This window comes from Columba livia, chromosome Z (assembly GCF_036013475.1).
Source record: "Columba livia isolate bColLiv1 breed racing homer chromosome Z, bColLiv1.pat.W.v2, whole genome shotgun sequence".
Taxonomy (NCBI): domain Eukaryota; kingdom Metazoa; phylum Chordata; class Aves; order Columbiformes; family Columbidae; genus Columba; species Columba livia.
The window spans coordinates 23766273-23790872 of record NC_088642.1 but is presented as its reverse complement, the minus strand read 5'-3'; the positions used below and the strand labels follow the sequence as shown (position 1 = coordinate 23790872).

The 24600-nt window shown below is 43.3% G+C and overlaps 2 protein-coding genes across 4 annotated transcripts; one reads left to right on the top strand and one right to left on the bottom strand.

Moving 5' to 3' along the window:
* Nucleotides 1-10: 10 nt before the first annotated feature.
* Nucleotides 11-11373, top strand: HMGCS1 (3-hydroxy-3-methylglutaryl-CoA synthase 1). 2 transcript variants are annotated; one of them, XM_065045157.1, is made up of 10 exons: nucleotides 11-186; nucleotides 4575-5032; nucleotides 5423-5548; nucleotides 6059-6223; nucleotides 6920-7088; nucleotides 7205-7375; nucleotides 8177-8283; nucleotides 8630-8755; nucleotides 9026-9189; nucleotides 9587-11373. In XM_065045157.1, the coding sequence occupies exons 2-10, from the start codon at nucleotides 4585-4587 to the stop codon at nucleotides 9677-9679; spliced, it is 1569 nt and encodes a 522-aa protein (XP_064901229.1). In that variant the 5' UTR covers nucleotides 11-186; nucleotides 4575-4584; the 3' UTR covers nucleotides 9680-11373. The 2 variants fall into 2 exon arrangements, with proteins under 2 accessions (XP_064901229.1, XP_064901228.1); XM_065045156.1 differs by lacking the exon at nucleotides 11-186 and adding an exon at nucleotides 2885-2983.
* On the bottom strand, nucleotides 10749-23240 carry NIM1K (NIM1 serine/threonine protein kinase). 2 transcript variants are annotated; one of them, XM_065045162.1, is made up of 5 exons: nucleotides 22483-23240; nucleotides 21942-22322; nucleotides 21147-21441; nucleotides 15797-16065; nucleotides 10749-13767 (listed from the first exon to the last, which is right to left on the bottom strand). In XM_065045162.1, exons 3-5 carry the CDS (start codon nucleotides 21436-21438, stop codon nucleotides 13018-13020), a joined length of 1311 nt encoding a protein of 436 aa, XP_064901234.1. In that variant the 5' UTR covers nucleotides 21439-21441; nucleotides 21942-22322; nucleotides 22483-23240; the 3' UTR covers nucleotides 10749-13017. The 2 variants fall into 2 exon arrangements, with proteins under 2 accessions (XP_064901234.1, XP_005514606.2); XM_005514549.3 differs by having other exon boundaries at nucleotides 21147-22322; nucleotides 22483-23239.
* Between the last annotated feature and the right edge of the window lie 1360 nt (nucleotides 23241-24600).

Below are 24600 nucleotides of genomic sequence, written 5' to 3'. Positions count from 1 at the left end.
CGGGCGGGGCCGGGGCACCGGCAGCTGTGATTGGCAGGAGGAGCTGCCGCTCAGGGCGCGGGCCGGAGCCGGGGCGGCGGGGCTGTTTAAAGGCGCCTCTCGCCGGGGCCCCCTGTTTTCCCTGGTTCGTGCGGACAGGCGAGGGTGCGGAGCGGCGAGCGACACCGGAGCCATCATCTCCGACAGGTGAGAGCGGCTCGGCACCTGGAGGCCTTTGGGCTGAACGGCGTGCGCCGCCGTCTCAGCGCTGGGCAGCGGCCCGTGAGTGTCCTCTCCGCCGCGACGGGAGGCGCGGAGCCGCTCGGGGGAAGCACGCGTGAGGCGGCGGGGCTGCGGAGCCGCCCGCGGGGTTTGGGGATGGGTCGGCATAGTTAGAAGCGGTGTTTTCAGTGCATGCAAGCGTGTTGTCACTAGTGCCTGCAGTACAGCAAGAGGGGAGGAAAAAAAAAAAAAAGGAGGAAAAATGGAGAAAATGGAGAAAGGAAAAAAAAAAAGAGAGAGAGAGAAAAGAGGATGAAAGAGGAAAAAGGGAAGGAAGAAAAAAGCAAAAGAGCCGCGTGAGTGTCTCTTAACGCTGGTGTCAGTCTGCACAGGGCGCCGGGCGCTGCCGGGAGCATCACGGAGCATCGCCCGGGCGCGGCGTGCGGCGCTCCGTGCCCGGGGCAGCCGGCGACGCCAAACGCCGCCTGAAAGAGCCGGTGCCGGGCGCGCTGGACGCTGCCTCACATCTTGCCCGCGGGGGAAGCCCCCCGGCTGGGTACGCTGTGGTGGGCGGCTGCAGCGGCTCTCCGCCGGGCTCTGCCCCCGCCTCGGGCTCCACAAAGAAGCCCGAAAGCGGCGACGCCTTCGGCGTGTCGCTTTGTTGTTTCTCTGTGTCGCGACAGAGGGGCCCACCCAAGGTGGGGAGGGCGGGGCGGGCGTGGCCTTCTGCTCACGCCACCCGCCATCACGCAGGACGATGGCAGCCGGGTGCCCCCGGCGATGCTGGCGGCTGCTGTACGGGTGTGGGCATCTCGGCACTCACCCGTGCTGCTGACCGAGCCCCGTTCTCGGATGTGCCGGGTGTGCATCCGGAGGGAGGGCCGCCCCGCGCAGGAGGGGCTGCGGATGGGCTCTCACGAGTTAATTCAAGGTGCCGTCTCTGCGGTTCGGTGTTTGTACGCCTTTAGTCCGCCTCCCACGCAGCCCCACCCCGTCAGCCCGCAGGCGAGCGGGGCGCGGGGATGCCACGTCCACGCGCGGTCCGTGCCGTGGCGAGTGCGGGTGGCGGCAGGGACCTCTCGTGGCGTGACCGCTGTCCTGCATGCGCTGGGCGCCTGTGGACCTTTCGGCTCTGCGGGGATGACTAGGTGATGTCACGGCTGTAGCTGCCAGGTCATCACTGCTTAACTTCCGAGGAACAGCTTGTGGTGGCTCTGCCGTCATCACCAAAGCCTCTTCCCCTCGTCCTCCAGAGGTGAAACCCCAGAAGGAGTTACCAAGCGTACTGCTTGTAGCCAACAGCCTGAGGGCTTATTTTCTAACTTTCATGTAAGTGTTCTGTATGAATTAGAACTTAGGCAGAAAATGACAAAGTCCAGTTATTGACAAAATACTCTCAAATTCTTAGCAAAAGCAAAGAAAGCCACCAGTTGTTATGGGAGAACGTATTTCTGGCAATGTTTGCAGAAAGAAGTGTCTGTTTCATGCTGCTCATCATTCTTATACAACCTTAGGGGAATGTGAAACATAGCAGGTTTCTTGTTTATTTATATTGAAGCATTTGAGGTCCTCCGTCTTTTAAAAGAAATTGTACTTTTGAGTGCTCTTTCATTTTCAGTAAAAACTCAATGATGGGAAGTTGTTTGCTGTTTGAGCAAGAGGACAGAAGACTGTTTGTTTTACAGCAAGTAAACAGTTTTTTCCTGAAATGAGTGACTGAAATAACATGTCATATGTCTCATTTTCTTCAGTAATCGGAACAAACTTATAAAGCCATGTTTTCCATTGCAGTACAGCCCGACAGCCCTGACTGCTGCTGTGTTAGGTGCATTTGGTCAGCTTGGTATTTGATAAGCCATGAGAAAACAATAGAAAGAGCCTCCCTTTAGTTATCTTCTGTAGGAAGTTTTCTGATGAGAGAACTGCAGCCAGTATGAATTAAATGCCACTTTTGATCTCAAAGTTCTGTAAGGAACAAGCACAGAGCAGAGTGTTTTTTTCAGCCCTCACCAATAATACAAATCCTCTTGGCATACTGAGTTTCCTAATAATTCACTGGCTGGTTAAAAGCCACTGTTCTGTGTTTATTACAGGTGAAGTCCATTATGTGCTGCATGCATTGCATTTTAGTATATAACTTAAGTAAAATTATTACTGCAAGAGTCTTTGAAGTGCCTTTCAGCTTTCTGGCTCTTGGAGCAGAATCAGCTCTGCTTTTGTACAAGGCTCATCCTTGTGGTGTCTGCCAGACCCTGTGCTGAGCCAGCAGTGGTCTGTATTTCCTTTTTGTCCCCTTTTGATGGAAATGAGGTGTTTTCTGCCAGAAAGAGAGCTGAACCCCGAAGTCGTTTTCCCAGCTGCTGCCTTGGCATCTTGCTGTGGATGGCACGTCTGCATTCATAAAGGGAGCCAGAAAGCATCATCATCCTCCTCCCCTGCAGTCCCTGTGCAGATTTGGGGTAAAACGGCGGGTTTTGGCCCCCGGCGCTGCGTCGTGTCTCCAGGAGGTGGCGTGTGAGTGGCCGAGACGGGACACGATCTTAGCATCTCCTGGAGGAGCCCTCCAGACCACCGCCCCTCTCCTCACTGCCCGTGCCTTTCGGGAAGCCGTAATGGGTTTAAGCGGAGAAGGTTGTCACCGCTACCAGGTGACATCTCGGAAGCACCGCCCCCGGGGGAGGAGCTCCCCGCGCCTGCGTACTAGCCGCCTGCGCGAGCCGGTGTGCGCAGCGCGCACGCGCGGCCCGGGGTGCCGGCGGCCGGACATGGGATTCCGCAACGTGTAAGGGCCGGGGGCCGCGGCGGGACGCGGGGGAGGCCGGGGGTGGTCGGCCCCCGCGCTGCGCTGAGCCCATGCTGCGGGTGGGACGCGCCGTGGCTTTTCCGCGCCACCCTCCGTGACGTTTCGCCGTCTCCTTGTCCGGGCCCCGGGTAACCTTGAGGCGCGTTAGGGCAGGGGGGCGCCCGCCGCCCTCAGCGCGGCCGGGGCGGCGGTCACCTGGGGTGAAGGCTGCGTGCAGGAGAGACCCCTGTCGGCGCGGAGGGAGTGAGCTGGGCTGCCGGCAGGAGGCACACACAAGGCGAAACTGGTTGTTTTGGTTAAAATCGCGGCAGTGCCGCTGTGCGGCTGTTGTACAGCGCTTCGGTCGGCAGCTGCAAATAGCGCTTTTCTCCTGTCTACGCGTTTTAAGGCTACAAGAGAAAATACTTAAATAGGTTATTTTGGGTACATCATAGATATGCTTGGAACTTCGTTAGAGACAACCAAAATGAATGGCAAGCCATGCAGTCTTACATGAGGCTGTACCTGTAACAGAAAACACTTTTAATATTTTCCTAATGCTTAATACACATCCCATGAAGTTGTCATTCCTGCAGATAAAGGTGTTGTGCAGCTCTTGGTGGTTTTGTGGAAGAATTTGGGTGAGGTCAGGGTGACGGTACTTGAGCTGTGCACAAAAGGGACAAATGCTCTGGAAGGATGTAAGCAAAAACATGGGGAGATGGTGCCTGTCTGGGTACTACGGACAGGGTTAGAGTATTGGGGTGTACAATATTTCCAAGCGTAGTGAAAATAAAGCTGTGGAGTTCAGATAAGAAAACTTGGTCTGTCGGGGAGAATCCCTGTGTGTTCATCCATCTCAGCCCGTGAAATATTCCTTCAGGCCTGCTGTTAGGAGTTCCAGTCTTCTGGAATGCCAAGACAGAGAATAATTAAAAGGAACAAAAAATAAATCCCAACCAAACATGCAAAAAGAGTTGTTCCCCCCCTGCCAAAAAAAGAAACCAAAAAACCAAACTGCATCTTTGTTGTAAGTATAAACAAATGGAGCACCTTAGCTCATTTACTTTAAAAATAAAAATAATTTTGAGAAGTCCTGGCCTTCTTTAAGGCAGAGATTTCCTGGTAAGGACACCTGTTTAAAATGTATCCTTATCAGGAAGTTCCCAAATGCCAACAATTTTTCTAAAAAATCAAATATTTCTAGCTTGGTTGTCTTAAATTGAGACTTTGCATATAAGCAAAAGTAGGATAATGAACATTAAGACTAATTTCTCAAACACTTGTGAAACATGTGTTTTGCTTCAGTGAAGTAGCTTGAGCTTAAGCTACATCTATTCATCTCCAGGGCTGAAATTTGTGTTTTCACTTAGAAGTTCTTCTTAGTGGAAGTTTTGTAACATTTTATATTGATGTTTACATTATGCTGAGACCAGAGTCTCTCCAGAGGCTAAGGCTTTCCTTTTTCAAATTACCTTGTAGAATTCCTGCAATGTAACTTTTTCTATAAACTTAGAGAAATTGAAAGTAGGTCTCTCAAAATGGATGTGAATAAATTGTCTGTTTTTGTGGTTTTCTTTTTTTCTTTAAGATCTACCACGATGCCTGGCTCTCTTCCAGTGAATGCTGAATCCTGTTGGCCCAAAGATGTGGGAATTGTTGCACTGGAAATATATTTCCCATCTCAGTATGTTGACCAGACAGAGCTGGAGAAGTATGATGGCGTGGATGCTGGGAAATACACCATTGGGCTGGGCCAGTCAAAAATGGGGTTCTGCTCTGACCGGGAGGATATCAACTCTCTCTGCTTGACTGTGGTTCAGAAGCTCATGGAGAGGAACAGCCTTTCCTATGATTGTATCGGGAGATTAGAAGTTGGAACCGAGACAATAATTGATAAATCAAAATCCGTAAAGACTGTCCTGATGCAGCTTTTTGAAGAATCTGGTAATACGGATGTAGAAGGAATCGACACCACCAATGCATGCTATGGAGGCACTGCTGCCCTTTTTAATGCTATTAATTGGATCGAGTCCAGTTCTTGGGATGGTGAGTTCAGGGCATTTTCTTGAAAAGTTACATCATCCCCTGGTTTTGGGTATTCTGCCTTATAGTGACAGTGTTCATGTTTAACCATATAAAAACCAAGAGGGTAAACTATTTTTCTCTTCTGAAGCCTTTTTGTTAAATGCTCTGGGTGTTTGCCACCAGTTCAATTACAGTGCAAAAAATAATGACATGGCTTAGAATCACTGGCCTTTTCCTGCAAATTTCGGTGGCTTCCAGGAAATTGAAAGGTGGGGGAGAAGTCAGGATTGAAAAGCCCCTTAGTCTTGAGGTCATTTCCGCTGTAACCAAACTCTAAAAATTGCTGATGGATGGTAAAATGTACTAGATTCTCCCCTGTTTCTCATTGTTGTTTCTGTGTGTTTCTGACAGGACGCTATGCACTCGTCGTTGCTGGAGACATAGCAGTGTATGCCACTGGAAATGCCAGGCCAACAGGTGGAGCTGGTGCTGTTGCTATGCTGGTTGGTCCAAATGCTCCGTTAATTTTTGAGAGAGGTTAGTCCTTTGAGAAAACAAATACTGTTCAACCAGATAAGTGGATCTATTCTAAAGCTTGCCCCCTGTTTTTTGTGTGTTGCTGGAAGGCTGGATGAGCTCCCACTAATGTCAGAAATTGAACTTTAACTCCTCTTGCTCTGGGCTAACATGGCCAAGTCCCATTGCAGGAGGCAGCAAATAACAGCCAGAGGTGTTCCTGTCTTTTCATTTCCCTGGGGATTCTCCAATAAAACTGGCAAAGAGTGGGCTAGAGCTGAATATCACAGAGCTCTATGTCCCAGGTGAAATGATGAAAATAACTTGTTACTTGTGTTTGTCATGTTCAATCCCACCATACTCAATAAGCAGTTGAGAACTGTGTGAAACATCACTTTAAAAGGCCTGAAGTGCTGTGAAAACCTGTTTGACTGGGCCCAAATATTGCTTCTTTCCCCACATATGCCAAGTAATGCATTCAGATTGACTGAAAGCAACTGAATAAAGTAATTTTCAATTTCTCTCCCTCAGGGCTGCGTGGAACCCACATGCAGCATGCATATGACTTCTATAAACCAGATATGGTTTCTGAATATCCTGTAGTTGATGGCAAACTATCTATACAGTGCTACCTCAGTGCATTAGATCGCTGCTATACTGTCTATCGCAACAAAATCCACGCCCAGTGGCAGAAGGGTACGTAACCTCACCTGATGATCTGGCAAATGCTGGAATGTGTAACTACACAATGTATTTTCAAGTTTTAGCATCCAATCTAAAGACTGGTATATGGGTCCCTTTCTTCACCTTTGTGTGTTCTTAGGCAATTGTTATGTTTTTTCTCTGTCATAAAAAGTGTGTTATTTCTGTTCTGGTGTGGCTACACACCTGGTAGTCAGTAAGCAGTCGTCTCTACAGGCTTTTGTTTGTGTTACCTACAATACCTTGCTTAAAAGCCCATTATTTCCCTCTTCACCCAAGCTCTTAAGATATTAAGGTTAATATTTAAGTGTTATGTAACAGCACTTTTTCATTTTTGTACCCTGTGTGTTTAGTAATTGCCTCACTCATTAAGAAGCACAGATGTGAAGATTAGATAGTTAAACGAAGCAGATGATTATGTTGAAATGCAGAGTAGAAATGCAGAGATTCTGTTAACCTTATAGTTTTTTATCATGGAAGAAGGGCAAAAATAGTTGGTGCAAAAGGTCACTAAGAAAGTAATTTGTAAATAGAAGTAGCAGCAGTGTTTTAAAAGAACTTGACAGCAACAGTTTGTCTTGTATGCTGATGTGTTTTGATGACTGGTATCCTCCCACCCTGCCATTTTATTTTCATAGTTGAAGTGAGTACTAAACGTAAGTTGTAACACAATGTTTCTGCCACTTTCAGAGGGGACAGACAGACGTTTCACCTTGAATGACTTTGGATTCATGATCTTTCATTCCCCCTACTGTAAGCTGGTGCAGAAGTCTGTGGCTAGACTCTTGCTGAACGATTTTCTCAGTGATCAGAACCCAGAAACAGCAAATGGTGTTTACACTGGCCTGGAAGCTTTCAGGTGAGAATGGCTGCTGTCTTCCTTGTTCACGTAATTTTAATTTGGTACACATCCAAGGCGTGTTTTTTACTTTCTGCTATTTTACTAACTGTTTCTGAACTTCTGTTTTTTCATAGGGATGTAAAACTTGAAGATACATATTTTGACAGAGACGTGGAAAAAGCTTTTATGAAAGCTAGCGCAGAGCTCTTCAATCAGAAAACCAAAGCTTCATTACTTGTATCCAATCAGAATGGAAATATGTATACCCCTTCAGTCTATGGTTGTCTTGCCTCTCTTCTAGCCCAGTAAGCATAAAACTAGAATGAAAACAATATCTTTTATATATAAGGTCATAAAAGTTTTTTGTTTCAGAAAGCCATTTGTAAAAGCACCATATAGCAAACCTTTTCCTACTAGATTGCCTCAAGCAGAAATGCTGAAGTTAAAAAGTTACTCAGTGCATACAATTAGTTAAAGTGACGAGCAAATTCAAAATTTCTATGTCAGAAGCTGATTTGAGACAGCTGCTTACTGCCTTCCAAAGCAGGATTATATTTGTAAGGTGCCATCTTTTGTCAACCTCAGCCTTCTTCCCCTGCCTGTTCCCCACCCCCACCCAAAAAACCCCCACTGCTGTGGAAAAGAGAATCAGACTGCTTTCTCTGTTTCACTACAATAAGCAAAGCCAAATTAAATAGTATTTACTTTTTTTTTAAATGGCAGACTTCTAAAAAAATCAAGTTAAGTTTAAATTAAACCATTCCTCTTGTGCTCTTTTTTACTTTGTTCTGACTTTGCCTTCTAAGATGTGGTTGTTCATTTTAGGCTTTAGGTCTCTTAAGAACTGAAAGCTGACTGCCTTCTAGATAATCATATTCTGGGCATTTCTTTGCTCTGTTTTGCTGTGGCAGCTTTGGAATTTACAACAACAGTGTTTGAAACTGAGTTTTTAAACGTCATCATTTATGCACACAGCATGCTAAATGTATATTGTAGTCAGTATAATTTGCTGGCTCCTTTTTTCTTAGCTAGCTGTAGTTTCTGGTTGTTAAAAATTGGCACGTTGGCTTAATTCTCACTTTAAACAAATGTTGCTTGATCTGCAGGTACTCCCCGGAGCAGCTTGCGGGACAGAGAATCAGTGTGTTCTCCTATGGCTCTGGTTTTGCTGCTACGCTGTATTCCATCAGAGTTACACAGGATGCCACTCCTGGTGAGTGAGAGGAAGAGATGTTAATTAACTCCCTTGCACAGCTCACCTCTAAATGCCGTGTTACACTAACCTTCAGCATAGCCTAACCTGCAGAACAGTGCCTAATGACAGTAGAGTTAAACTGAAGATGTTTCAGTTCCAGAGAATGTTTAAATGTCTCAGTGGGCAAATAAATAATATTCTTGAAATTCTGCTAATGTTCTGATTGAGTAGTTGCAAATTTTTTAAAATTACTAGAACTTTAGCTTCTGCAATGCAAAATATTTCGAATGGGCTTGAAATGTTAACATACTAGTGTGCAGTTCTTAACACTAGTGTTACCTTACCTGGTGGTTTTATATTGTAGGTTCTGCACTGGACAAAATAACTGCCAGCCTTTCTGATCTCAAAACAAGACTTGACTCAAGGAAGTGTATTGCACCTGATGTCTTTGCTGAAAACATGAAGATCAGACAGGAAACACATCATTTGGGTAAGGACTTTGTAAATATAAATCATTCCTAGTCTTACAGTAAAATGCTCATAACTTAATTCACCTGACTTGAAATGATGAGGGTGTAGAATCAAGAAAATGTCCAACTCTTTGCACTTCTGAATAGCTCGTGTCCGTTGGCCCAATGTGGCTGAAATGAAAATGCACACTTGTTTATTTTCTGTCGTACTACTCCAAACCACCACGTCCTGTGTTGTGTAAAGCTCTGACCAAGAACAAACTAACGGTGTATTACTGACTTTTTTACAGCAAACTATATTCCACAGTGCTCAGTAGAAGATCTCTTTGAGGGAACCTGGTACCTGGTGCGTGTGGATGAAAAGCACAGGAGAACTTACGCACGGCGCCCGCTCGTGGGGGATGGACCTCTGGAGGCAGGAGTTGAAGTTGTCCACCCAGGCATTGTTCATGAGGTGAACACTCAACGCTCTTTTAAATATTGATGTAAATGGTGAAATGGTTTGTGTTTGCCTTAGCACGTGCATGTATGTTAAAAGAGGAAGTGGTTTAACAAGTTATATTAAATACTTTGTTAACATATGTAACATATAAGCCAGAAGTAAAAAATTGAATGTGGGATTTTTAAAAGTACATTTCATGATAACGAGAATGAAACTGTTCAGGAATGAAACAAGAACAAACTGGCTCTTTTCACGTAATCAGTTTGCATGAAGCATGACCAATTTGACTGACTTAAGACCAAGCTGTCCTGTGTAGCACACATGTTGTTTGAGAGTTGGATTAACCATGAAGTATGAATGTCTGTGAACTAGAAAACTGTATTTAATGTTTTTTTTCCCTTCTTCTTAGCACATCCCAAGCCCTGCTAAGAAAGTGCCAAGAATCCCTGCAACAACAGAATCTGAAGGCGTTACTGTTGCCATTTCCAATGGGGAGCATTAAGATACCTCTGTGAGGTGGGGAATCAAGGCGTAAGGGTAGGGCGAGAGAGGAAAAAAAATATTGCAGTAGTGCTGAAGTTTCAGTGTACGGTAGTACTTCATTGGAGCATGAAAAACCTGTTTAAGCTCCTTGAAAAGATTTGTCATAATACGGTATGCTAATATTTATACAATTTTCAGAACACTAGAAACATTAATATACTGGAGATGGAGAGACCTGACAAGGTCTATGGGGATTCCTAAACATGTCTGAATTTTTTTAATTGCAGAGTAGTAGCTGTAGTCAATTACAAGGTCTTTGTACATAGAAACAAAATAGTCTTCTGCTTGCTATTTCCGCGTGAGATTACTTGAAACCTACACTGTTAACTTCCGCTTAAGTGTGTGGCAAAATAGTCCAAGCTTTCCATGTTAGGGTTCTCAGTGCCTTGACAGTAAGCAGTCAATCTTCTGAATACTGCACTTCTTCTCTTCCCCTTTGTCACCTTCCCTTTCTTCTCCCAGCCTACCTCCCATCCCCCTGTTGCTTCGGGAAAGGTATAGAACTGAGTAACATTCATTGCTGGACTAGAATCTGACTCCCCTGTCAAAATGTCTGGACGAGAAATGGATAGACTGACAGGTGATTTTCTTCCAAGAAACTCTGTGACCCACTGTGTTAGTTACTGCATATTTCCCCTAACATTCATATGATGTGTTTTATACCTGCATTATAAATCACAGCAGCCTGGGAGAAGAGAGGAAAAAGGAGAGAGGTAGTAATTTTTTTATTCTAAAGAACAAAAAAGGTGTAGTTTTTGGGTTTCTTGATTTGGCACCTTTTGGGATTGTGTAGTAGAAGTATTTAAGGCAGTGGAATTTTCAAATAAAACTTAGCGATGCTATTGAGCTGTTTCAATTGGCCAACAAAGGAAGGGAGGAAGATCACTTTGTCTGGAGCTCTGGCCTCTCGCTATTCTTTATATAATATGTTTCTAAATGACTGTTTCCAACTTTGACTTTGGCTTTGTACTTCGAAGCCCTTCTCCCTAGTATTGTAGGAGTGGAGTCTTTTTTTTTTTTGTTAAAAAAAAAGTTTTTTCCCAACATGCAAGCTAGAAGCTATCCATTTTGCAAGTGGTAGATACACAATGCTAATGGGGAGTCCATTCTGGTACATTTTTAAAGCCCAGATTGGAAATGAACTATGACATAAGCCTTGTAAGCTTGTAATATATACTTAAATTGAGCTAATGTACAGAATGAATTTTTGTTGAATTTTTTTCTTTGCTAATTCTACAAAGCTATGTTATCTAATACAAAGTAGCAGAACCTGATTTGTCTGCTAAATTACAATTTTTGTGTGTAATGAAGTGTTTGTATTATCTGTCACTCACTAGGATTTGATAACTTGCTGTATTTGTACAGTCAAGCCTTGGTAAAATAGTTGTTTATTATAAATCAATGAGTACTAATCTGTTGTTTTTGCTGAAAATGATGGAGGAATATGCATGATGATGGTGTTTGCAAGTATTTTGATTTAGGTTGCCCTTGTGAAACTTATCTTGGCACCAGAAAAACAAATTGCCTTGGAACAAAGTCCATTGCTGGCAGTGGACAAGCCAAGAAGTGAGCTACTGGCCCAAAGTTAACCACAGGGACCTCATGGTCTGTGAGGATGATCCTTTATTAAAATAAAGTTGGAGATATTTGAAACCTGTTGGAGTAGTGCTGACTTGTTGGGTTTTCAGGTTACCTTTTTATTTTTTTTTTCCTTTAACAGGAAAGAAAGAGGAAACTGGCCCCGTAAAAACCTGAAGTTGTGGGTTCACAAGCTCTGTGGACCTTTGGGTCTTTCTTAATATCATTCCATTACAAAAGTAAAAAGAAAGGGTTGCTTAGGCTGGTGTAAAACCATTGTTTCAGGGTTGTGTTTCCAGATAACTGCTTTCATATAAGAACTGTTTATAGTGGAGGAATTCATTCCCAGCTTATGAAATAGAATCGATACTTATTCCTGTCCTATGAAAGATGGTATTGTTTTATCCCCCCCAGAAAAACTTTGAAGGGGGACTCATTTTTGCTTTGTGCTTACCTGAGCCTCAGAGAGTCCAGTTTCCTATGGGCGGCTTTTCAGAGTAATTTGTGGCTCATTTACATTAATTACTCCTTTCTTAAAGTCAACTGATCATCTCATCAGTCCCCATAATACATAAGGCATCCTGGCCTTAAATTTGAAGGCACCAGCTGTACTTCTCTAAACGTTGTATTAGCTTACTTGCCTTAACTAAAATTATGACACTCTACCTCTTAGTTTAGGCATGTCAGCCATGCCTGTTGAGAGAAGGACAGCTACTGCACTTTACCACCGTTTGCATTGGAGCTGATGGTGTTGAAGATTAACGTATAAAATAAGCAATTAAAGCGGAAAGTGTCTAGACCTTGGTGATGCTTGGAACAATTGGAGTTGTCAGGCTATCCAACTTTTAACTTGCAGTGGTCAAGAGTGCCAGCCTTTGTTGCCAAGGTAGGATGGCAGGAGTTAGTCCAAGTCTGTAATACTCAATATATAAGGGGATTTTATTATTGGTTCATTCAGCTTACTGATACCTGTTGCTAAAGCAAGAATATACATGAGGTTTGGGTATGCTTAACATTTTCTTTACGGGAGTGCAGCTGGAGTCCAAGCAGTTCTGAACTGTTGGAACTGTGCAAGTAACAGAAGGTGCCAGAAGGTCAGGTATGCACTAGGAATTGCCATCACACATGCAGGGTTAAAGCAGCATATCTTAATTTGCCTTCCTGAATTGTGACAAATTAGGAGCTGTGGTCAACAGCATTGCCGTTTCTTTAAATAAAATTTTGAAAAAAGCTCTAAATTCTGTCATGCTTAATTTACTGAAGAAATTTTAAAGAAGAATGTGCAATTGTTTAGATTATAGTCTGCTTTCTGCTTAAATTCAGTTTTCTGCAAAAACTGTCCTGGATTGTGGTGGTAAAGTTGTGTCAAGGTGAGGTTCAAATTTCAGTAAGTTATCTCTTACATGCCTGTACTGAGATGTCCCAACTGTGTTAAATGCAATAGTGTTTGATCATTACTAAAAGGTGACCTCTGCTAATCATCCCTTGCCTGTTTTGCCTCCTGGGGATTTTGCGCTTTGCTATATGAGGTGTCTGGAGCAAGGGACAAAGAAATGCATAAGAGCTCTGTATCCAAGCACTTTGCTGTGATTGAGAAGTGCAAAGGAGATGAGGCATTTCTGGTTTATTCAAAAATGACAAAACATGTAACACCAGAACTTGTGAAACATGAATAAAACCCTTTGTTGAATGTGCCAAGTATAAAGCCTGCAGAGCAATTTATAAAATGGAGCACAGCTTGGATGTGTGCTTCATCCCACTGTAAGAACCGATCCTTCTCCTCAAGTCTTGTTCTTTGGGGTCAGGGTGGGACATGATAGGAACACATTCAAGTGCCCTTTTCTTCTGTACCTTGTGCAAAACAATTCTGTAAACTCCTGTTATTGAGCTGCGTGCATCTCTTCCCCGGTTATTTTGAATGTGCTCTTCTGTGATTCCCAGATCTTCCAGAATGTTTTTCACTTCGATTTCTTCCTCTTTGAGTGTACTCATGTCTGATAAGTACTTTGGATCCAGTTTAAATGGCTGTAAAGGTTTGGGGTACTGTATCCCTTGCATCCATTCACTGTTCATAATAAGTTTGACAGAGTATCGTTCGGTCGGTACTGGCTGAAGGACTCCTTTTATCAGCTTCTGGCAAGTTTCTGAGAGGCACGGAGGCAAACTGTATGTCCCCTCAAGAATGCACTTTTTTAGTTTGGCCACAGTGTCTGCCCGAAAGGGCATGACACCCGTTGTCATGAAGTATAACAGGATCCCCAGTGCCCAGATGTCTACATAAATGCCAACATAGTTTTCATCTCGGAAGAGTTCAGGAGCAGCATAAGGAGGAGAGCCGCAGAAAGTATTTAAAGTTTCATCTCTTTTACTTATTGTGCTGAATCCAAAGTCTCCCACCTTAACACAGGTGTTACTGGTGTAGAAGACATTTTCTGCTTTCAGGTCCCGGTGAATTATGTTATTCTCATGCTGTAAAACAAGAGAAAAATTTGGTGTTAGGTTGTGCACAGGAAGGTTCTCAAGTGACTAGCTGTTATCATCGATTAACGGCCACATAGGAGAAAGGGAGCTATCTTGGACAAAGTCAGAAATAAGTACTACAATGAAACTGAAAAGTTGAAGTATTTAAACAAATTTAACTTCATTGTCTACTGATACAGAAACAACAGAGTAGGTGCAAAAGAAGGGAAGAAGGATGCCAAGTTTAGGAACAGTAGCAATCTTTTGCTAACTATTCACACTATAAACTATTTTCATAAAGCAGATTTGTGATAGTATCATAGCTAATCCTACAGGAATAGGTAGATATCTTCATGTGCAAAATGTCTATTTTTTCAGAGTTCAGAACACTAATTTTGTCAATTACTACATTTCTGTAATGGTGTAAGTAACAAAAAATAATTTCTTTTTAACTCATTCCATTTTTGTATATATTATTGGCTTGTGGATTTATGATGTGAAAGCAGTTAGTTCACCAAGTCGACGTCATCACAGATAAGTTGTTACAGTTCTGTTGTGTGATCTAATGTCCCACGAGGAATGGGTGGTGGCAGGAGAAAAGGACCACAGACTTGTGCTTTGCAAGACACAAAGTTCAGTGGTGCCCTCTAGTTTTAGAGATCTAAAGTAAATACATATGCTGCAACTTGCACTTTTTTTCCCTTGGAAATGGCAGTAGCAGCCAAGGACTCAAACTGAGTTTGCTCTGCTTAGTGGTGATATACCTGTCTTGGTCAGGTAAGGTTTTAGCTTTGTCTTGAAGTAACTATGAGGAATGGCACTCTCTGCCCTGCCCGTAGAAGTAACAAAGTGCATGTGTCCGGAGACAATCAGGAAACCCTTCAGCATCCCAAGATTTTTGAGCTGTCATTGATAACAGGCAGGGATCTTCCTTCTGTGGACTGGCAGCAGTGAGATGTGATCTAAGTAGCCTGGATTTGACAGCTCAGCACGAGTAAAATGTTTTCCAGAAGGCTGTGTGTACAGGTGAAGGAGGTTGGCTGGCTTGGTAGTCTGGGTTTAATGCTAGGAAACATGCAATCTTGAGATGTAAAGTAAGTTTCAGGAGCTGCTAAGTACCCGTCCTATGGAAAAGGTGTTGAAGCTAATCCATCGCATACTTTTATACAATATGATCCTTTTGTCAAATTATATTAAAAATGCATGCTGTTCATATATGCCACAAGCAGTCTGTAATGCAATTTTTAGATGCCTGACCTGGGAGCATCCTTGCTTTTGACTTGCCTGAGGCTGTTACATGTCAGGAAAATGCAAGCCACCGGAGGGCACCCAGAGCCAACTTTAACAAACGCTACTGCTCATACTTGCAGAACAGTCTTCCCTTGTTTTTATGCTGTTTAAAGTAGCTGTAGTTCCTGTGCAGGTTCAGAGGAGATGGTACTGACATAATTAATTATTCCTTTTCTGCCTTTTATAAGGCTCTACACAAATTGCATCATCCTAAACCCAGCTGCAATACTGAAGAATAAACAAGAGGAAGTGACGTGATGGGTGTTAACTTCACAGGTTTGTGCCAAAACAACGACCAGGAATTAACTGTCTTAAGTGCCAGTCTCCTGCATGCATTAATAAACAAGCTGGATGCTTGCAACACCTAACAAGCTTCTTCTCTGGAACGCTTTCTTGTAGCAGAAGAGCAATTAATCTTATGTTTTGAAATAGCTGGAGGTAAGAAATGAAGCCTATGGCAACGTAAAGCAGACAGGGTGCTGTCGCTAAAGGGATGTTTCTACCTATCAGGTGTTCCCAGTTCAGTCTTCTCCCAAAAGCTGTCAACAGAGGGGCAGGAACTCAAAGTTTATGTGAAAGCTCTCTCAGAAACCTCTTAGACAGCTCCTCTCTAGCTGTTCTGCTCTTCAGAAATGTGGGCCTGAAATCTTATTAACAGTAAACCTGCTAACTGAAACCCAAAAGATAGAGGCACAACATGTGCTAGAGTAGTGAGGGACAACATGCTTGTGGAAGAAGAGCAACTTACCATGTGCTTCACAGCAGACACAATCTGGGAGAAGATTATTTTACACTCTGTTTCTAGCATCTTCCCTTCTGTACTGATTTTAGTGAAGAGCTCCCCACCTCCTGCATACTCCATCACCAAGTGCAGCTTTGAGAGTGTCTCCACCACTTCATATAGTCTGATGATATTTGGGTGGTGTAGTTTTTCCATGCTGGATATCTCACGAGATAGCAAACGTTGAGTCTTCCGGTCTAGCTTTGTCTTGTCCAAAATCTTAATTGCAACTTTGTCTGAAAAGGAAAATGCTTTTCCATGTTATTAATGCAATAGATGCAAATTACGATACTGTTTACTTACAGCAATGCTTGGTTACAGAAGTCCAATAAAATTTCACCTCTGATCAGTATATACTGAACCAAAGAGGCCTGCTGAGCCCTGCGATATTTCACACTCACGCCCATGCCCCTTTACAGCTATGGCAGCCTATGCATTGCTGAGGTAGCTAAAGGCTGATGGGTTAATCAAATCATCGCTGTTTTAGTGTGTTCTCCAGCTGTCAGGCTAATATGTGTCTGATGGACACAGTCACAGCATCTGCTTTGATGTCTAATGCTGGTAAAGAAGGTCTGCACATTCTCTTTCGTTGTTGGCTCAGTGCTCTTCACATGAGCTGGGTCTGATCCTGGTTCTTGCAGACTCATAGAATCACAGTGTCCTGAGTTGGGTGGGACCCACCAGGGTCATCAAGTCCAACTCCTGACCCTGCACAGGACAACCCCACAGTTCACCCCATGTGTCTGAGGGTGTTGTCTGGTCTCTTCTTGAAACACTGTCAGGCTTGGGGCTGTGACACCTCCCTGGGGAGCCTGTTCCAGTGCTCCACCACCCTCTGGAACAGACTCCCCAGGGAGGTGTCAAATTTAGGTGCTTTGTTTCATAGTGGACAGACAAACTTGGGAGTAATTTAGGGGCTTTGGCTACAACCCTGCAAGTTCAAACTGCAGAGGTGTTTTTAAGTTGGTGTGACTTGGAGAACTCTTCCCTAACTTCTTATCCTATACTCCACAAATTCTGTTACCACAATCGGTGTTGTAGAGGTTTGTCTTTCTCAGGATAGATGTACCAGTTTTCCAATATGTTAATGTATGAGTAGTTCTTGGTACTGTTAAGAATACAGAAAACTATATGTTTATGTCTGTATGCTACAGTGGGCCATGAATCTGCATCAAACACGGGTTTTATTCTGAGTAAGGGAAAAAGACCAAAACAACAGTGAAATATAGTAAGTTCCAGGGATCCTGTGAGACAGCATATCTAGCTGTCTTACGCTGTCCTGGTAATGCAAGCTGCTTCTAAATTGTACATGTTTCTGTAGCGTATCTACAGCGAAGACGAGGGCCACAAAACATAGATACACATCTGCAGCTGCACCGCATGACCAGGGAAGCTCAAAGCAGTAAGAACAGGTCAGTCACAACTGACCTTATGTTTCTGTATGAATGAGTAGGTTATGGCTTTTGTCTTCACTCTCTTGAATACAACTGTTTATTCCTGGCACTATTCCGCCCCACCCCAAGAATAGCTTAACCAAATGGTCACAGATTTCTTAACAATTAATCAGTTTTATCAAATCTTTCAAAAAAACCCTTCATCTTGGTTTCTAGTACATGGGAGTAAATTAAAAAAATTCAGTATTGCTTACTAGTTGCTTTTAAGCGGAGAGAGGCTATTAGATTTGCACATGTATGTTGGTATAAAAGCATTCAACATGTTTTTACTTAATATTGTAAAGCTATTTAACTCAAGTTTAGTATTCCAACATATCTAAAGGAAGTGTTAAAGATACATAAACTTGCGTGTCTGCACAGGTAAAGAAAACTCCATGTTTGATATGTTTACCTTAGTAACATACATTGGGAGGAAATGCAGACACTGAATGGTAACAGCACCCGACACGGACCCTGGCAGAGCTCTGACTGTGGCCCCAGCCACATTTTAGTGAAAGACTGAAATCCTTGGCTCGCTGGTAGCGTATTCATCACCTAAACCAAGAGGGAAGAGCATCAGCTCACAGTAGGTAATATTTAGACAACTAAATGCCCAGATACTACAGGGATAACAATTCTTACAACTTAAACTTTGTAACTGCATAATTACATCTTGGTTTATAAAAGCTGGGGGTATTTGAGCTTTAAAAGAATAATCTTCAAGGTTAAATTCCTTCTCCTCTCTTTTGCTGGAATTTGCTATTCCTCCTGGTCAGTTTTCCTGCCAAGTTTTAAAAGGAAAGGGAGAAAAAAAGTTTGGAACTGAACGGCTTGATCCTGCTCTGCTCACTGTTCACATACCACCATAAATCAGAACCAAGCTCCTTTATATCTACATCACTGCAGTTGCATAGGCATGACATGCAAAGAAAACCAGCCCACTAAAACTATAAAAAAACTAACACCCTCCTTTTTAAAAATCTCATTCCCTTTGCTTCCAAAAAAACCCAGCTGGTTTACAAACCCTCTATTACCCTGGCATGGTGGCAGTGCTGAACAGAAGAGCATTTTCAGCAGGCAGCTTATTATTTGCCAAAATACTGAATCTGAGTAGCAAGAGATTTTTCTGACTATATGCAGTGTATGCTGAGGTCTGAAAAGAGCTAACTGAAATCTTAATAAGAGAAATTCAGAAAAGATTGAGAAAAAATGTCAGGAGGGAGCGATGTATGCTATGATGGCAAAAGGAAACAAAATACAAACAAGTTAAAATTGCTTAAAAAAACAAAAAACAAAAAACCCCACAACAAACACCAACTAGGTTCCTGGACATTTCTACCTTTGCAATTGATGTTCACATTTGACTGGCTTTTTGCTAGCTGTAAATTGTGGATGCTTTTAATCTCATCTGAGCTGTGGTGCCACACTACATTCGTCAGCTGGGATGTATGTAAAATAAAGGTTATACAGAGCTTAGGGTCCTAACAGTCCTTAGCAAGCAACTCTGCTGGTCTCTGGAGAACGTATCTGCCAAATCTCAGGCTAATGAAACGGGCAACAGTGCCAAAGAACCCAATACACATCATAGCATCAAAGAATTTCCTGCATCCTCTAAGCAACCAAGACAGCACTTGTGAGAGATATAAGGGTCTTCAGCCAGTGCGATCCTGCAGTTTTTCCCTCTAGGAAACTCTTCCTGTATCTTGTTGTGACAGATCACAAGGGCCACAGAACTGCACATGCATGTAATTGTTACAAAAGCTCACCTTAGTGAAGGACATAATTAATAATTATTATTTTTTTAATACAGAGTGACATGTCAGGAGAAAGACCATAACTGGAACTTAACACTATGACAATAACTGAAGAGCTGAACAGCCCCCTGATACACACACCTCCCCCTACCACAGGGACCCAAACAGCATTAATAATGAAGCCTTTGTATTTATAAAATCAGAAAAACAAACCAACCAACCAACCAACAACAACAACAACCCAACTTGTACTCAATTAGCACTGTGCAAGAGCATCGCTTTGTTACCAAAACACTAATGTGCATCTACTGGAAAACTCAGAATCCTCTTTGTGGGTGGCGGTGGGGTGTGTGTGTGCGTGTGTGCACGTTCCTATTCTCCTATCCGCATACTGTATTTTATGAGGACAGATAAGCTCACAGGAAGAGATGGGTCAAAATATGAGATGGGTCAAAATATGTTTGTCCTTCTTCGTTCCTCATGGTCGTTGCAAACTTAGTATTGAGAAATTAATTCCTTGCCCCGTGAACATTTTCAACAAAAAAAAGATACTAAAAAAGAGAAAAAAAAAAAAAAGATACATTTTTGGTGAAAAATAATCTTCTCAAGAAAAAAAAAAATGTTTTTAGGTTGTCCAAGCTTACTGTATTCACTGAAGTTCAAAGTTTTCAATCAGCTCTATTGAAATGCTAAAGCAACCTGTCTCCTAAACAAGTTAAACAGATCATAAGATCATACTTTATAACTTCCTTTCTTTAGCGTTCTTCCTATTACCAGTACAGGAGCAGCATTGCCTCCAACAGTAAGGACAAGACAGCTTTCTCTGAAACAAAAAAATAATCACAAAAAAAGCAGAGGAAATAACTTGCTGTGGGCCAAGTAAAACAGGGATGCTTTTCTGAAACAAGCAAAACGAAAAAATCCACAAGCAGTTAAAGCAACCCTTAGGCATAGGCAGGCTTAAATTTGGAAAAAATAAATACCATCAGTTCCCCATTTTGATTCCCAGTGCAACAACCGGCGCACATGAGGGACACATGAGGTTTCACACCTCTGCAGTCTGGGCTGAAAGAGGCAGTAATAAAAATAACAGACAGCATGTCATGAAGGCTTTCGGGTGTATCTCCTTCTCTCACCTGCAGTGTGATGGAGGGAAGGAGAATCAATCAAATTGGAAAGACTACAAGAAAAAAACAAGATAGCAGTGCACAAAGATATGGGGAAAACCAGTAATCCCTGAGGTAAAATGAGAACAGTTTCTATTACTGTCAGAGAGGCAGAGGCAGAAAAAGAAACAGGACAGATGAAGACAAGTTCTTAGTTATAACTGAAGTGTTTGCTGCAGTTCCTGAGTCTTTCTTTATAGCTCTTCCTAGAAGAAGAACATCCTAGGATATAGAGTTCTTTTCTGTAGTTCAAAAAAATCAATAATAATAATTGACAATTCAACACACAGAATCACACAGAATCACACAGAATCACACAGAATCGACTGGGATGGAAAAGACCCCAGAGATCATCGAGTCCAACCCTTGGTCCAACTCTAGTCCGTTTACTAGATCACGGCACTATGTGCCATGTCCAATCTCAGTTTAAAAACCTCCAGGGATAGCGAGTCCGCTACCTCCCTGGGCAGGCCATTCCAATGCCTGATCACTCTCTCTGTAAAGAATTTCTTTCTAATATCCAGCCTAAATTTCCCCTGGCAGAGTTTAAGCCCATGCCCCCTTGTCCTACTGCAAACCCTGAGGTCCATGAGCTGGCCAGGGAAGGGGCAGACAGACAGGATGAGGTGTAGGAGAGGAGGCACAACACCGTGCTTCACAGTGTGGAGTGTTCATGCTATGGGATGGGATGTTTTAACTCCATAAAGTGCAGAGATTAACTTTTCTTGTAATAGCTGACATCTAGGAAATGTTTTTGTTTGTTGGTTTGTATTTTTTTAAAGCCTAATTGAAACCTGAGAAATCTGTGACTCTGCCTCTATATTCACTCAACAACAACAAAGACACATACAAACTACATGTGTATTTAGGGTTCAGACAGCATCTTTCTTCCCAAAGAGGTCCACTGGCACACATACAGAACAAGGGCATTCACCACTCAGGTGATCCACACAAAGGTGCCTACCTTTTGTTAGGGAATGAATTCCAAGCTTCACTTGTGAGAAATTCCCACTTCCTATTTCTCCTCTGACTCGGTAGAAGCCAATTCTCTTTCCCAGGGTTAATTCTTTCACCACTTTTTCATTCTGGGACATATCCTGCATTAGTTTCTCAAACGGGGTCAGCCTGTGCTGTCTGCCCTCTTCCTCTCCTCCATAGCGCTCCGGGTGCCCGTCGTCTTCTCCGCTGTCCTCACGATGCCACCTGCAATAGCGGTGTTTCCCAAGACTTCCTCCATTCACATATCCTGTTGTCATAGTCTATAAGGTAATCATATCCCCATTTAACAAGATGGCCTGATAAGTAGTTCAGATGAAATAATTCTGTATGAATATGCAGTCCTCCACATAATGGAGACTGTGACAAATCCAGCCAAGAAAGCAGCTTACGGGAAGTCCAGTAATTAGTTTGGAAATTACTTCAAAACCAGATCTGGCATGTCTATATATTGCAGTTCTGTTCAAAATCTCAGATAAAACTGGAAGCTGTTTACATTCATCTCACACTAATAGATGTAGTACGTTTGAATCTTCATCTACAAGGTAAAAGACGCTTTGCAATTAAAACTGTAAACTTTGTGCAAGGAAGTGGTCAGTTGCTTGCTGTCTATGCAGGACATTTGACACATGCAAATCATTTGACACAAATTTTCAGGCTTCAGCTTGCTGTTTTGAAAACTAACTTGATAGATAAAGGTCAAATAGCTGGTTAACTACTTTGAATAAATGCAGAAGCTTCCAGTTCATTTTGAATAGCTGACCTTTAGAGCATCGCTCTCCTTGATTCTGGTACCAGTCCAAGAGCTGAACGTAGGGTTTGCCTTTCATTCATTCTTCAGCCGGTGAGCTTGTCACGGTGCCTTGGAAAGGTCACTGTGCCTTGAAGCCTTGCTGTAAAAAGTTTGTTGCTCCTGTTTCCTCCTCATCACAGGTTTAACAAAGCAACTGATCCTGGAAGATGACAGGAAAAGCACAGACTGTACACCAGGCAAAAGAAAGGCTGTCTCTCAGTATCCCTGCAGTCACATGGTGGGACAATACAGGATTAAGTAACTGCAATGTCACGTTAACCCTTCTTTATTTAGATGAGCTTTCTTTAACACCTTGAGCCTTCTCAAAATTTTGCCAGATGCATGGTGTTCCTAAGTAGACAGATGAAGACCGTCATTAAAACCTTTACATAACAGCCATACGCTTCACTAAATAACAGCACACTGCATACCATCTCATCAATTTAACTCTTATATGACTGGCAGCACAAACGAAGAAGTCCTTTTTCTAAATACACATGCAATCTCTTACCTTTAAAGCAGCACACCATTTTTGTTCCTTTTTACCTTTCTTCTTTAACCTTGGTAAACAGGAGGTGATCAGCAATGGCTAATCAGGCAGCCACATGCCTGAGGGTGGAGAGCCGGGCAGGAAAACTCCGAGATGGCACGGGCGGCGATGCTCACCTCCCCTGCTCCCAGCGGCAGCACCGGCCAGCTGGCAAACACGGGAGACACCCCACTGCTGCCGTGTACGGATTCACCAGATTGAGGGGGACAGAATTAGAACAGTATCTCAGTGCCTGGAGCTTAGGGAAGGTAGACAGTCACCTAAGGTGCCACACTGGAGGACAGACAGTGTGTGATACTGCAGGTGGAGCTGCCCTCTAAACACCAATCTACTGCTGGGGCAAGAGGTGGAGAGGCCAAAGGCACCTTGTAAGGGCAAAGAAAACATGGCTGGTGACAATTTAACTGAATAGGAACTGGAGTGGTACAGGAGCACTCATTTGCTTCTACAGAGGGGCTGAGGTGATCCAGCCTCCAGGAGGCTGCTCCTTCCCCTCAGACACCCCAGTGATTTTGCAAGTTGCTTCCCCTCTCCATGCTGTGGCCACGCTGCTGACAGCTCTACCCAGGGACAGGTAGAGAGCCCAGCTTCTCCTCGCCCTCACGGTACAGGAAGGTCCATCACTTCTCCCTGTCACTCCTCTGAGCCAGGGATGCTGCTTACTGTGCGTGCTGCAAACTTACAGCTGACGCAGTTTGCAATGGGAATGGAGGGAGAATGTACACATTCCACGATGCCTTTGAATTCTTGTTACTCTTTTCGTTTTACTCCTGTTTGAAGAAAAGGGCCATTTTCACGGTTGACAGAAAAAGTATAAAATAATAATAATTAGTCAATCACGTTGTTCTCTGGATCTAAATAGAGTCAAAACCCTGACAAATATTGTATGTGTGCAACAACTATTGGTCAAATCCTGAAATTGTTACTAGGGGAGAGACTGAGTGACAAATGAATAAAGTCTTCAGTATTCTCCCATCAAACCACCCTCACTTACCATGGAATCACAGAATGGTTTGCATTGGAAGGGACCTTAAAGATCATTTAGTGCCAACCCCCCTGCCAGAGGCAGGGTTACCTTCCACTAGACCAGGTCTCTCAAAGGCCAGTCCAACGTGGCCTTGAACACTTAAGGGAAGGTGCATCCACAGCTTCTATGGGCTGTTAGCACCAAGTGTTCCCTTTAAATTTATAATTTGATACCAAGGAAGAACAAATCTGAGTGGAAGGACATCTGCACCCCCAGCAAACAAAAACCCCACCTAAACCCAAACCTTACAGTCTCCATTTGTTCTCCTTTGCCATTGAGGTAAAGGATGATTTCTTGCAGGATTGCCTGAATTCTGGCCCACAGTTGTTTTCTGTTTTAACATCACAATTTTGAGAGTATTTTAGGTAACAAAAAACTTGTAACATGAAACTCGGCGGTATTTCAGTTTTAATGGTGGGCCGCACTCTGGCAGAGCAGGACTTTTGGAAGCCACTGGCCTGCTGTACACTGGCACAGTGATTCAGGTGTTCCCATTCTGCTGTTTGATCTTGAGGAAAACGACAGCAGCTCAGGTTGTCCATGCAGAAGGTCTGGAATGCTCCATGAGCAATGTCAGAGGTGCCATGTACAAGCTACAAACTATTATTTAATTAAGTATCATTGGACAGGCATTAGCATGCTCATCATCTTATCAAAGAACAACTGTAGCTTATGGGTGTAGGCAGAGCACTCTAGAGTGGCAGGTGTCGACAATTCTGCTCTTGCAGGACAAACACAAAAGTACTGCTCATGGTGGGGTGTAGGGGGGGAAACGACAAGATGCTCTGAATAGCTGTGTCTTATGTGATTCTTACGAATGCCAGTCTATTCAGCATTAGACGTCACTCAGTTAAAGACCATCTTCTGCAAGAATAATCAAGCCCTTTGCAGCTAACTGGCTGTACAGAAAGGGCTGGCTGCATGAGAAGGATTTCCTTCAACCAGACCCGTACAAGCCCCTCCTGAACACATTTGGTAAAGGCAGAGAAGACTGCGAGCCCAGTCTGCGTGACCAGTCAGTGTCACAAACACACCGCAGGGCAATGCCGGGG

What these genes read in the sequence shown, in the direction of transcription:
- NIM1K (XM_065045162.1), bottom strand. Translation starts at nt 21,438, where the DNA reads ATGACAACAGGATATGTGAATGGAGGAAGTCTTGGGAAACACCGCTAT. An exon ending in AATTCATTCCCTAACAAAAG is followed by an intron (nt 16,066 to 21,146) that starts GTAGGCACCTTT and finishes TTTCCTTTTCAG; the next exon opens with ACAAAGTTGCAATTAAGATT. An exon ending in TGTCTGCTGTGAAGCACATG is followed by an intron (nt 13,768 to 15,796) that starts GTAAGTTGCTCT and finishes CTTGTTTTACAG; the next exon opens with CATGAGAATAACATAATTCA.
- HMGCS1 (XM_065045156.1), top strand. An exon ending in CGAGTCCAGTTCTTGGGATG is followed by an intron (nt 5,033 to 5,422) that starts GTGAGTTCAGGG and finishes TGTTTCTGACAG; the next exon opens with GACGCTATGCACTCGTCGTT. An exon ending in ACCCAGGCATTGTTCATGAG is followed by an intron (nt 9,190 to 9,586) that starts GTGAACACTCAA and finishes CCTTCTTCTTAG; the next exon opens with CACATCCCAAGCCCTGCTAA.